The sequence below is a fragment of the Puma concolor genome, chromosome B2 (assembly GCF_028749965.1).
Source record: "Puma concolor isolate L17-30 chromosome B2, mPumCon1.1.hap2, whole genome shotgun sequence".
Classification (NCBI taxonomy): domain Eukaryota; kingdom Metazoa; phylum Chordata; class Mammalia; order Carnivora; family Felidae; genus Puma; species Puma concolor.
In genome coordinates, this window is record NC_141671.1 from 107,283,995 (window position 1) to 107,298,633 (window position 14,639).

The window sequence follows — 14,639 nt, forward strand, 5'->3', positions numbered from 1 at the left end:
GCAATACAAAAACCCATCACTTTATTCACTATTGACGTAAACTATAATTTCATCAAATGTCAGCAATAATGAATGCTTTTTATGACTTATTTGCTTAACATGCAATCAATTCGGTCCTTATATACTTGTTATTTGATCGTCTTTTTGTTTATAAAACATGATTCTTCAAACCACCTTAAAAGGAGGAAGGATCTTAAATATTGCCTTTATCCATATGAGGGCAAATAAACAATTGTATACTGATCATTAGGTGAAATGCATTTGAACTAGAAGATATTGAAAATTCAGTTAAAATATCTCTATTAAATAAATGTTCAACTATTTTTATAGCACCTGTCATATATGATTTATTGTGATGAAATATCATGAATTGGATTTTATGGAAACTCTTTTAAAACCAAGAGTTTATCAGTAGGCTTTCTACATATGAAGAGCATTTTGTAATATTGATCAAAAAGGAAAAGGGATCTAAAGTAAAAACTCTAAGCTTCCCCACATAGTGTGAATAGGAGTATATATTTCCTTCCAAGTTACAAGTAACAAGCAAATAACTTAAAAGGTTTATTTACTGATTAGTTGTATAATCTGTATGTATGTAAAGTATGAACTAAACCTTAGAAAAATACAATAGAAAAAAATAATGTCTAAAAATCTAGCAAAAAAAAAAAAAAAAAAAACCCTAACTTTTTTTCAGCTATTTAAACCCTGAATTACAGTTTGCATATACTAAATTTTTGTGATTATATACTTACACCTTTTCAAATATTTGAAATCTAAACCAAATATTCTTCTAAAGTTGTGGCTTAACTATTGAAGTTGATGTCACACTGACTGGTTAAAAATACACTGGGGCAGTAAATATTTGAGTTAATTATCTGGAATATTTTAGATACAGCTATTTTATTAGTATAATTGGGGCAGTATTGCTTAAAGATATATTGTGGAGAACTGCTGAATTATCACTTTCAGTTTTTCCCTCAAATGAGTGAATGGGAACAAACTTGTTTTTTTGTTTTATAAATATGAGTGATTGCATTATAATTAAAGAAAAACAGGTTATACCCCAAATTAGCCATATTCATGGATGGGATTATCCAGTATTTTGAAGATAAAGACAATGCCTGCAACAACATTAAATAGCCACATGAACAGTTGACATTTTATGCATGCCATTAAAATATAATTTTTAAATAGTTGAATGTTTTCTTAGTGATTTTCATTTTTTGAAATTTAAAATGCTATACTTTTGTTTGAACTTTCCCTATAAAAGAGTGTTACATAGAGTTTTCTAGAAACTGAGTGACTTATTTGTACTTCAAAAATTTTCCCTCATGGTTATATAGATTATTGGGGATATTAAAAATTGGAGCTGAAAATTAAAATGAAAAATCTAAGTAACTCCAGTTTTCAACTGTCAGCTAGGTTTAGTTTTGTGGATGCAAATCTGACTGGGTTTTGTTTTGTTCTTCTTCAAAGAAGTATGAACATCTGATGCTTTAAAGTCTGATGAACATCTCCTTTAGCTTTTATCTCATGCATTTAGGGAATATGCTAAATCAGAGATGTGACTAGTTTCACTCAATTTTAATCTGAATGCATGCTCAATATTGTGTTGTTCCTATATAGTAATAATTACAATTTTACTATACAGAAAATGGGTGTACATAAATTTTAGTCAATATCACCTACTGAATTGTTAGGAAAATTGGGAATACAATCTACACGTTCTGATTTCTCGATTGCTGTTTAGGTATTTATAACACTTGAGTATACATTATTACATTTATATAAATTGTGTTTAATTGCAATGTAGACATTCAAATAGAATTGTGTCTAAATTTTCAAAATTTATACAATTGCATTTGTAACAGAGTTGAATTTGTATGTCATATTTGGAGACATCTATAGAGAAGTACATTATGTTTCAAGTGCATGGTATGTTTCAGGCAATTATGGTACTTGATCACAGCAAAAGGCATAGGGTAGAAGTAGATCAGTACCATTTCAGACTTCAGTGAAGTGAGTTTACTCTTAGGTGTTTTGCAAATAAATGCATCATCATGCTTCCCTAACCATTTAGGGCTCAGGACTAGTTTGGGAATGAAAGTAAGAGATTGTAGGCATTTGCCAGCCTGAAACCTGGCAGCCCATTAGTGTTGAGAATAGTCTTTTAAAACACCATCTCCTTCAGTTTTACCATTCATACATATTTGCATCTCACAGAGCAAACCATAATGAATAGTGAGGATTTCCATAGAAATAAGACCTATTCTTTGAGATACAGACCAGAAAGGAGTGGTTTTACATTGACCAGGGTATTTTAACTCCACTAGCAGGTATTCATTGGGGTTCTTGTTCTTCTAACATTAATTCTTGTGATCTGACTTTTAATAATATCCGGAATAAAGAAGGTCTGCTCATGTCTGCTCATGAACTCATTGTATAGCGTCTGTATTCAAAACAGTCATTAAATCAATGTGAAAGGGGAAAGGAAAGGAGAAATAAAGAAAAGGTTTGACCTAATTTTCTGCCTTTTTTTTTTTTTTAGGCTTGAAGAGAATTACATTGTGTGTGAGGGAGTTTGCTTACCACGGTGCATCCTTTATGCGCACTATTTAGATTTCTGCAGGAAAGAGAAATTGGAGCCAGCCTGTGCAGCCACCTTTGGAAAGGTAAATGACACATATTGGCCATACTACTTTACTGCTAAAGTCATGTCTGGAAGACAGTATAGAAACAAATGCATCTAAGTAAATTTTTTTACAGAATTTTAAGAAATTTGTTTCACAAGCATTTTATCTTGATTTTACCTATTATAGGTTTTACCTGGAACTACTATATGTTTTGAATATTAGAACCTTAGCTATCAGATGATTTAATGTGATATTAAAGGAAGCTCCATTTGGGGCGCCTGGGTGGCTCAGTTGGTTGAGCGTCCGACTTTGGCTCAGGTCATGATCTCGCGGTTCGTGAGTTCAAGCCCCGCGTCGGGCTCTGTGCTGACAGCTCAGAGCCTGGAGCCTGCTTCGGATTCTGTGTCCCCCTTTCTCTACACCCCACCCCTGCTTGTGCTCTGTCTCTCTCTGTCTTTCAAAAATGAATAAACATTTTAAAAAAATTAAAAAAAAATAATAAAGGAATCTCCATTTGAGCAGTGACATTTCCCTTCAAAGAGGGATGCATTAAAGAGTATGGTATAGCCTGTATTGAGAAGTAAAATTAAGTGGTGGTGACAAGTATCTTGTTAATGCAACTGGTGATTGTGTTTATTATTTAGCTAGTTCAAGTATATGAGTTTTTAATAATTTTTACTTTATTTCATGAAATAGTTCCCTTGATTCTCCATTTCACTCTGAGTATGTTTATACCCCAAACTCTAAAATGTTGTGACAGAATTGGTGAAGCATCGCTTATTTAAAAACATTCCTTTCTACCCAACTGTATGGTTAGGATGGGAATCTGTAGAATTGGCATTATCATATTTATGTATGTTGATGTTATTTTGAGAATCAAGACAGGATATCAATCTCTTGGGAAATGTTTCTCCTTCGAGATTCTTTTCATGCTCTGCTAAGAACTTAGGATATTCTAGAAAAACTATAGGAAGCTTAGGGCTCAAACATTGCATCTCATATAAACTGAAATCTAAATTCTAACCTGTAGAGGGACTCATTGTCCAGAAAATAATGAATACTATAGTCGAGCTTCTCAGTTTTTGAAAATCAAATAATTTATAAACTTATTTTGAAACCTCTCTGCTTATGGGAGTTAGTGTGATATGGTGCATGGTAATCTCATTATTCAGGTTCTGGCCTAGACAGGGACAAATTTGTTGTGAAGCCTTCTGAAAAGCACTTAATTTTTTCAAAACTCAGTTCACTTATTCCCTAAAATGAGCAAGTTGCATAAGACAACTGCTAACGTCCATTTTTGCACTGTTTTGTTCCACCTTATGGCAGTAATCTTAACTGTTTGGGGAGTGATGAAATATCTTGAGAATCTGATTAAAACTACAGAATTGGTTCCCCCAAGAAACTGACATATACAAACAGTTTGCTGCGGAGCCCCTTAGGAGATCATACAATTCCTGTTATATGTAGAACAGATTTTGTTCTTTAATTGGATGCTAATTTTTAGCAAATTTTAGAGAAAGGGACATAGAAAAGAAACAATTTAAAACACTGCTGAGAAAGTTTCCTGTGTTTTTTCAGAGTTGGAGGTTGATACTTAATTTTGATAAATCTCTGGATAAAATTATTGTAAAGACACTCAAGTCTTTCCTCTAGGTACATAAGGTAGTAAGCAACATGAAGCAAAAGCAGATACTGGTATGATTCGCTTTGGAAATTGAGACGGGGCAGTAAAACAATCTTATTAAAATACTATGTGGCAATGAGAAAGAATGAAATATGGCCCTTTGTAACAACATGGATGGAACTGGAGAGTGTTATGCTAAGTGAAATAAGCCATACAGAGAAAGACAGATACCATATGGTTTTACTCTTATGTGGATCCTGAGAAACTTAACAGAAACCCATGGGGGAGGGGAAGGAAAAAGGAAAAAAAAGAGGTTAGAGTGGGAGAGAGCCAAAGCATAAGAGACTCTTAAAAACTGAGAACAAACTGAGGGTTGATGGGGGGCGTGGAGAGGGGAAAGTGGGTGATGGGCATTGAGGAGGGCACCTGTTGGGATGAGCACTGGGTGTTGTATGGAAACCAAGTTGACAATAAATTTCATATTAAAAAAAAAAAAACTACCTCCTTGCCTCTGCTGGTGTATTATTGCTTATCAATTGCTTGTCAGTGTATGTAGAATATTACTTCTTCCAGACTAAATTTTACCCAAAGTTCAACATTTACTTTCTTGAATTAACTGGCCACAAGTTGCTTGCAACAGAACCACACGTTTCCTAAAAACTAAAGTAATTGATTTTCTTTTTAGACAATTCGCCAGAAATTCCCCCTCTTAACGACTCGGCGACTTGGAACAAGAGGCCATTCAAAGTAAGATATGTTAATGAGCATAGATATCAGATCTGTACATATGATACACCGTATAGGAGGATTGACACGTATAAAATGAGTATTGTTTTTATCAGTGAATGGAATCACGTGTTCTCTTCTTGATGAAGCAGATTTTTTACCAACTGTAAGAACTAAAAAGAAAAAAAGTAGATTTTGGAATAATGTTTAAAAAGCAAAATTTATACTGAAAAATCATAATATATTATTTCTTCTGATAAAAAAAATCATTTTTACAATCTTAAATCCACTACTGAAGGCACTGGTGCCCTGAAAGGGTAGTATATATGGCTAAATAAGTGGCCAGATGGAACCACAGCACTCCCAAAGAGCAAGGCCAAAGTCAGGAGTTGAAGCATGGTTCAGGTTCTTCCTTTGGTTTTCTTTCCCAGATAATAATTTCAATATCCTCTTCTTTTCCCTTCAAGACAAATGACCTCCACAAATGACTTCTTTGGTCATCTCTTAATGTAAACATAGAGTTAGTTCTCTTGATAATTTTAGCTTTTCTTTTCTCTTGTGGCAATCTCTGTAGAGTTACACGTTACACATTCTTACTTGTCCATTATTTCCTCTGTCCACTGTGTTTTCAGTTTTTCCTTTCCTTCTGCCTGCAAACAGATTCAGATCTCTTTTATGTTGATAAAAACAGACGCATCTCAGACCTGCTGTACTCTTCACAATTGCTCTATTATTTTCCTTCTCATTGCTATTCCTCGAAAGAGTAGCTGTGCTCATTTATCTTACCATTGTTCACATGGTAACAGTCCATTTCTTTACATAGACAAAAACCCTATGGCTCAATTTTACTGTTACTCATCCTCCTTGGCACCTGTCTAGCATGTGAACCTGCTGACAGTGCCCTCTTAAAATAAATCAATATGTAAAACTTCTCCTATGGTTTCTCTGTCACAGAACTGCCAGGCCCCCTTCCCTCTTCTCCCATTCATTTTCTAGCTCATCCAATGTCTTCTTCCGTCCCAACATCTAGTTCAGCATTGCCCAATCAAATATAATGCAGCCACATATTTAATTCAAAAATTTCTAGTAGCCACATTAAAAAAGTAAAAAGGGACAGGTGTTATTTAATTTTAATATGTTTTATTTAGTCCAATGTATCATTTCACCATGTAATCAAAATTAAAATTATTGAGATATTTTTCATTCTTTTTCCCCACTAAGTGTTTGTGTGTTTTATTCCTACAGCACATCTCAATTCTGATTAGTCATATTTCAAGTGGTCACTACCTACACGTGGCTAGGAGCAACCTTATTGGCTAGCTCAGCTTTAGTCACTTGCCAAAAAATAAATCTTACTTTATGAATTCTCTTGAATCGGTCTCTCTCCATCCTCACTTTCATAATCTGGCTTTCACTGTATCTTTCCAGTCCTTTCAATACAGTTTTTCCAAATTGGCCTTCTAACAGTTTTAATTCAATTGTATCTCTGTCATGCTCAAATTTTTCTCACTTTGACATTCAGGGTCCATTATGATTTTGAGGATAGAGACTTTCTTATAGGCTCTTTCTTCATAGCCTCACAGCAGTTCATTGGTTCATTCTTAGTGTGTAATTACCTCATCTCTTCCCCTCAAAAGATAATATTTTGAGGATAGAGACTTTGTCTCATTCATTTTTATATCCTTTCTGTTGTTGGCTACATAATTGATTACCAATTAATATTTCTTTAATTGACCCCTATTGGTGTTAACAGTATGTGGTGTGAGAAGGAGGAATGAAATGCCAGATTGAAAAAGAGTGAATTGGCTCTTCCCTTCTAACTTGTTTATCAAACTTGAATCACGTTAACTGGCTGATTTCTACTGAATTTGATTCCTATTGAATTGTGTGGGTAGAAGAAAGATGAGATAATGTTGGAAGTAGATAAATAGTAGAAAAAGAGGCAAAGCAATGCAGAGAAATCCCCTTCACAGGATCTGCAAGAAGGCAGGCAGGCAGGCTGCTGGGAAAGTCAATTAATCCTAAAAGGAGCCTTTAGGATTAGGGATGAATCATTAACCCTGTCCATTGTGACTCTGTGAGGCTCCAGTGTTTAGGTTTATGGACCAACATGTGGTAATTTCAGGAAATTTGTTTGATATCTAAAAGCAGATGTGCCCAAGAGCAAATTACTAAAATTTGAATTTTTTTCCTTCTTTCCCAGTATGACATTTGGTTTTTATAACTTGCTTGTTATATTTTTTGATATTTTGATATCCTGGGGAAAAAATTTTCCATACATAAACAAATATGTTGAAAGATAGGGCAAGATGGAGAGTTTGTGAATCTTGCAGTTGGCAATGGTTTGATGTAATTATTCTTTTGTTGTTGTTGTTATTTATTTATTTATTTATTTATTTATTTATTTATTTACTGGGGGGGGAGAGAGAGAGAGAGAGAGAGAGAGAGAGAGCAGGTGAGGGGCAGAGAGAGAGGGAGAGAGAACCCCAATCAGGCTCCTTGCTGTCAGCGCAGAACACTATGTGGGGCTCGAACCCACGAACCATGAGATTGTGGCCTGAGCTGAAATCAAGTTGGAGGCTTAACCAACTGATCCACCTGCGCCCTTTAATTTTTGTCCCAAGCATTTCTTTATCTTGGTATATTATCTTCACATTCATCATTTTTAATGGCTATTTAATATTTTAAAAATGTACATCTTTATGAAAAATATTTTATGTCTATAGAAATATGAACAATCTGTGAAACAGAAAGATAAATGAATAAAGTTAGCATATTTTGGAGAAAGAGAAATTTATAATTTCTCCAAATTTTACTATTAATTTTGCAAAACTTGTTGGGGTAGTGTTTATTCTAGTGCCTTAAACATACTATCACTAAATGTTTATTGAATTATTTGAAAAATTTAAACTAAGTATTAATTTATTTTAAGTTCTGTGGACCATTTATTAAAATATATTGACATTATATAACTGTTTAGTGATGGTTATCTAAAAACATAAGCTCTCAATTGTTGCCAAATTCTCATAGAATAGCTAGAGTATATCCAGTCATTTCATTTGAGTCTTTCAGACAGAATTGATTTTGATCCTGATTAACTCAAAAAGTTCTTATGTATTCTGGACACAAGATAGCACCACTATTTCTAAAACCGTCCCTGGCAGCCTTTAGGGTTCATGGAACAATGTTACTTTTCAAATTTTACTCCATGTAGGAAATCCAAAAGTTTGGGAAACACTGATCTTTGTGACAAAGAGGTGATTGGTAGGATCTAAAAAAGAAGAGTGAATTTTGTGTCTATTTTCAAGGTTTTTCTCCCTAAGTTCTGTCATAACTGGTATTAAAATGATCAGTTCTCACAACTCACCTTTATGCAGGTGTTACTTTCAAGGACCTCACGAACATGAAAGATGAAAACGTGTAACTAAATAAAATGAGGCAAAATTTATTCAGCCAAAAGGAAGAGATAAAATATTTAAAACAGATATGTTAAAAGCAAAACAAAACAAAAATCCAAATGGACAGACTACCTAGGTAGGTATCACAGATCACCAGATATCATGCACTGTCAAACTTAGAAACAATTAAAAATTGAAACATTTGTTTCCAGGGGCAGGTCTGACTTTCTACATAAGAAGCCAGTAGTGCCAAGAGTTCTGGAAAAAAGTCTTTAAAGGTTAACTCTTGGGGTCACAAAGCCTCACCCTAGAACACCTAACCTGAGTGTGCCCTGGGGACAAAGCCAATCAGTTTACAGGGGCATTAGCAGCTCAGCTTTCTGTCCCTTCCTTCACTGTCACCCTCCCCTCCCTGCCAAGAAGCCCCAGTGACAGATTCTGTACATTCTCAACACCCAGATAAAACTGTGTTGTCTTTTGAGTTTTTTTTTTTTTTTCTTCTTTTGATTTACTACCAATGCCAAAATATACACCTGTTTTGTTTTTTTTTTCTGGGCAGTATTTTTAAATTTGGATTTTGAAAAAGTAAAAATGAAACAAAATCATATAGGCACAAAAGAGTAATGCAAAGCAATTTTTGTCTATTTTATGTTATAAATGTGTTATATCCATAATCAATCCATTCATATTTATATCAATGTACAGAGCATGGTGCTAAAGAGGTTTTAAGATGCAAATAGCAGGATAGGATATACGCTATCAAAAAACTTTCACTATTAAGCTTCATTTATTTAATAAGCATTTTATTGAGTGTGCTGGTACTTCCTAGGCCCTAGGGATACAATGATTAAGAAAAAGAGCCTGTATCCCACCATTGCTCAGGATAGCTGATAGTCGAGACCACCAAGTAGATTTCATGTACACAGTAGACTGTTTGATTTGAAGTTACATTTTAATTTCTCGTAGACTTTGATCAGTCAAATCTTGCTTTTCAGACATGATGGACAAAAGCTATTATCTTATTTATTAGTAGTGATTTAGTGGGTTAATAAAACTGATATGGCAGCTGCTCTTATCACAGTAAGTTATTGCAAGTCCCTGAACAGCTTAATCCCATCATTTCCTTATCGGTCATCATTCGTGTAGTGTAAACTAACATCAGCGCTACCAGCTCAGTAGGAACATATGTTTCAGGAATTCTATATCATGCTTGAAATAGGAAAGAAGAACTATAGGTGCAGGTAGAAATTTATCAGCAAGTGAAGAAAAGTGTTAGATGCAATGTAAATATTTTAGCAGCAAGAGTAGCAATAATTTCATTTGTCCTATTAAAAATATTTTCTATTTTATAACATGTTCACTTTAAAATGTGGACATAAAAATTAATAAATCTTCCTTATTCCTAAAATGTAAATGATCTATTATTTGATATAAGACTAAGGAACAGTTGACACTAATGAATGAACACAATTTGCTGGATAATCACAAAACTACTTGTATTATGCTAACATTTTCTCAGAGAAATTAGCTAGTCATACCCAAGATTTTAAAGCAGTTTTCACATATCATTTTTAAGCAAAATGGGTAAAAATCATATAGAGAGAAAGAACTGTGCAATGTTTGGGAATCTATTCAGAGTAACCTACAGAATAGGCATTGGGTAGTGGTATATAAATAAAAATAACTAATTAAAACTAGTTATCCCACACTTATGTAGACAGTGCTTTTTATTCAGCATGCACCAACATAGGTCTTTGTAATTCTGGAGTATTTCTGGCAAATATTTTGCAGCAAACTTATTTTAGGAATATATTAACGGTGAAATAATGCTATAAAATGTAAGGATTGAGATGAAAAATCCATGTATATTTTACATGAAATTACTCTTCCTAGTTTTATGAGGTTTACCTTTAGGAGGACAGAGCTACTCATTTATTATCTCTTCTCTGTTCTCAAAGGCATGAAATCATCACTCAAATGATAACATGTATCTGGAAGATTAAGGAGTAAAGATTTATTTTATTAGTTCCAGAAGAAACTAGATAGGAGACGTGCTAAAGCATTACAATGATCATTGGAAAATATTAAGATTTCTATTCCTAGCAATCGTCTTTCTACTTAAATATGCTAATTTCATGCCCTTTGTATATATCGTTTAGCTATACAACTTTTATTCAACCCCAATATTTTACTGGTAACCTGGGAATAAACAGTGCTACAAAGAAGTTATTGAAACTATTGGCTTTAAAAGAATTTGTGTTTTATCAGTGTCTAAATTTCTAGCAGGATACATTGATTCATCCAATAAATGAAGATTTTTCTATACAGTAATTTCTAAGGAGGAAATCAATGAAGGAAAAGATACAATTCTCTTCCTCTAAATCTAAAGTTTAGTAGGAGAGGTAAGCCACGTATACACTCACCAATGGTATGAGATATAAACTGCATAGGATAAATGACCAAGAGAGGAGTTCAAAGGGCATAGAGGCCTTAGATTCCTGAGAAACCAGGCAAGCTTCATGCATTAAAATTACAATGCCTGAGCTATGAGTAAGAAATGAGGACATGAAGGAATAAGGGCATTCCCCATGAAGAACTCAACAAAGAGCACCAAGGTGAGAAAACACGTTATTTATGAGAACAAGTAATTGTGACGGTGATAGATAAGTTCAGACTGTGTTTGTGGTAGGGTTAAAGGAGTTAGTATATTTCCTTATATCATGTTAGACAAGAAATCCTTTGATCTCTACCAAATTTAAAATTGTGCTGGGGCGCCTGGGTGGCGCAGTCGGTTAAGCGTCCGACTTCAGCCAGGTCACGATCTCGCGGTCCGTGAGTTCGAGCCCCGCGTCAGGCTCTGGGCTGATGGCTCAGAGCTTGGAGCCTGTTTCCGATTCTGTGTCTCCCTCTCTCTCTGCCCCTCCCCCGTTCATGCTCTGTCTCTCTCTGTCCCAAAAATAAATAAACGTTGAAAAAAAAAAAAAATTAAAAAAAAAAAAAATAAAATTGTGCTGATATATTTAAGTATATGATACTATACGCATGCCCTTAATTGAAAAAATCCTGTTTCTAAAGTGTTCTTTATGACATTTTATTATTTCTAACTTTTTTCATGTTATTTATTTATTCAACAAACGTTTACTGATTTCCTATTATAGGGAGCTTACATTCTAGAAGTCCTTGTTTACATATGGATCATCAAATAAGAAAAATCCAGATCAATGGTATAGGTCTTAATGATTCTTTTTAGTTACCAATGCTTGCTTAATATGATTTGTGCTGAGCTAGAAGAGGAAGTGTTTATACTGAGTGCAAACATATTAAAAATATTTTCACTTAAGAATTTCTAAACACAAATAAAATTGAGATACAAAATTATAATAAAGATTTTGCTTCTCAAGTACAGAGGCAACATGACCCACTGAAACAAAGAGTTCTCAGTGCATGTCTGGGTTGATAGCAGCATTTACATCTAGCCTACTAATAAAATACATTATTTTAAAAGGATTTTCTTTTGCTGGGGATGGGGTGGGGCCGTAAGATGTAAACTCTTGACTCTAAATGTAGTTGGAAATATTATACACTTCCATTTTTAAAGATGCTTCTGCCTATTATTGGAAAGAAGAGGGCAAAATAATAGTCATTTTAGAAAATAAGGAACAAATGAATTGTGTAATCAGAATACCCTTTCCTGAAAAGTCATAAGTAAGAAAAAATTACAAATTCATATTAGTCAGGATTCTTGAGTGCTAAAGGATGGTGCAGTTTTTACAGAACCTGATCATCAGGTGATTTTTAAAAATGAAAGTAAAATGTGCCTCAGTATTAGTCACTGTGGTCACTGTTCCATGACTGGCAAGTGGTCGGGCTCAGGAAGCCATGAACAAGGGTATAATTTCCTGCCCTGATTTCCCATGTCTGTTTTTTCATCGTATTGACATCTAGCATAGTTGTCAGGACACAGTATGTCTTCTAATATTTGTTGAACTCCTGGTCATCCCTTTGACTTGCCCAGTGACTTTTGTCTACCACTGGGCAATGTAATTTCTTCTCAAATCTGCATGACAAACCACTTTACCATGATATAATATTATCTACATATTGAAAAAAGATTATAGATGAGAAACAAAAGATCAACGTTCTAATAAAAGAAAATTATCAACTTTTAAAGCAATGTTTAACATATATTGCTTCAGCAAGTGGATGAAATATAGTTATTTAAACTATAGTCTCTAGAGAATAAATAGAAAACTTTGCAAGAGAAAATGAAATTACAATATATTTACATTGTAATAGATCTGCTTGTTCTCAAACATCTTTTGCTATATTTCTTCTAATAGAAAGAAATTCCCTTTGATATCTTAGTTCTATATCTTGATTAAAAATATTAATATTTATTTCAGACTCTTAGGTTCATTAACTTTTTATAATAATTATTAATTGTAATACACTTGCCAAATATCCTCTAAATCTGCTCATTGTTTTCATGGTTTTTAGGTCTTTTCCTTATCTATTTCTGTTAATATAAATGCTTTTGGTAAGGTCTTTACGACTTAAATAAGCTTCCTTCTTTTAGTTTCTCACTGGAGACTTAGTCATTTCCGTATTTTGGGGTTTCCATCACTTTTGGATTTCCTCCATTTCCCCCTCTGTTTCATTATACCTGATGGGTTTTTTATTCTTCTTCTACTATAGGATTATTTTCTGTATTGTAAAACTTGAGCAGTTATAAACCTCCTCTGTTTGGGGCACCTGGGAGGCTCAGTCCACTAGGCTTCCAGCTTCGGCTCAGGTCATGATCTCACATTTCATGAGTTCGAGACCCGCATCAGGCTCTGCACTGACAGTGTGGAGCCTGCTTCAGATCCTCTGTCTCCCTCTCTCTGTCTCTCCCCTTACCCCTCACCGCCTCAAAAAAAAACAAAAAACAAAAAACAAAAAAAACCCACCTCTTCTGTTTCAGGTTAACAGGCTACTTATTGCCCTTGTATTGAAAACTTATTCCCAGTGTGCCGCAATCATAAAATATCACCATTCACCTTGATCACCCCCCCCCATTACTGTTTCTCAAATATAATAGCTCTTTCTGAAAACATTTGTATAATATGTGTAATTTTTTGTTTTCATATTTAAAAACTCTTTTCTATCTCAAATAGCCCAGGGTCATCAGAGGTGACTTCTTTGCCCTTAGAACTTAATGGGAGAGAACCCATCTCTGGGCCTCACAGTTTAGGGGGCTCTATTCTGGCCCTCCTCCAGCTTTCTTCTTCCCCAGGAGACAAGGGGGCCATAGCCTGAATAAATGTGTCCATCGAGAGACCACATCCTCCTTCCAGCCCACGTTTCAGGTCCCCAGAACCCCAGAATTCTTTGTCCAAAGAGCCCAGACTTGCCTTCTCCCTCTTATGTGGGGCTCTTTCCCCCCATCCATCCTGAGAAGGGTGCTATGTTCCACCACTATACATAGACTTGAGCCACCAGAAGGTAGCTCTTTGGCGGTGGTGGTTGGAAGGTTGGATTGATCTTGGACATGGAGGCTGTGTGTTCACAAGAGGCTCCTCACAGTGAAGAAAAGAGCAGGGGCTGTGAAGACAAGGGCTAAGGGTGGCTCTTCTCCCACCGCCATGTTCACACATGGAAGAATTGTAGATTCAAACCCACCTACCAGATCAGTATGGAGGAAAACTGTCAAGCTAGGAGGACAGGGTTATTTTATGTAGTAGTTTTTAAGCTTGATTTAGATTTGAATATTTAAGTATATGGTATGTGGGCTTTCATTTGTACTCTTGTTCTGGGCCTTGGGAATGTTTAGAGGTGGACTTGTTCTGCCAAGTCTTTTTTATTTTATTTTATTTTTTATTGCTAAGGTCAGAAAAGGGGCCTTGAAACTTAGATCTGCACTGTCTTGTCCACTTTAAACTCAGATGATGATACTAAGTTATGAAATTCTAAATACGGTTACAGCGGAGTCCCCTGGCAACCCCTTTATTCGCTTTTATTTCATTCCTTGCTTGATTTTAGATGAATGCAAATTGAAACAATAGGTAACCAAGTAATGGTGCTGCTGCATGTGCTGGGCTGGGAAGGAAAGGGAAGGCAGAAGTTAGGCTTCAGCCAGCCTTACTGAATTCCCACTGTTTGATTAGCTTTTGTGTAATATTATAGTGTTTGTGCCTGGGTGTGTAATAAGTCAGGAGTCTGCAGCTTAAGAGAATGAGCTACAACTTGAGAACTGATGAAATGCTATACTTGTGAGTG

At 34.9% G+C, this 14,639-nt stretch overlaps 1 protein-coding gene across 1 annotated transcript in view; it reads left to right on the forward strand.

Moving 5' to 3' along the window:
• RFX6 (regulatory factor X6) overlaps nucleotides 1-14,639 on the forward strand; it is a 55,938-nt gene that overhangs the window by 911 nt on the left and 40,388 nt on the right. The window contains exons 3-4 of the mRNA XM_025925737.2: nucleotides 2,549-2,672; nucleotides 4,943-5,004. Coding sequence (XP_025781522.1) covers nucleotides 2,549-2,672; nucleotides 4,943-5,004 — 186 coding nt within the window. The remainder of the gene's footprint in view (nucleotides 1-2,548; nucleotides 2,673-4,942; nucleotides 5,005-14,639) is intronic.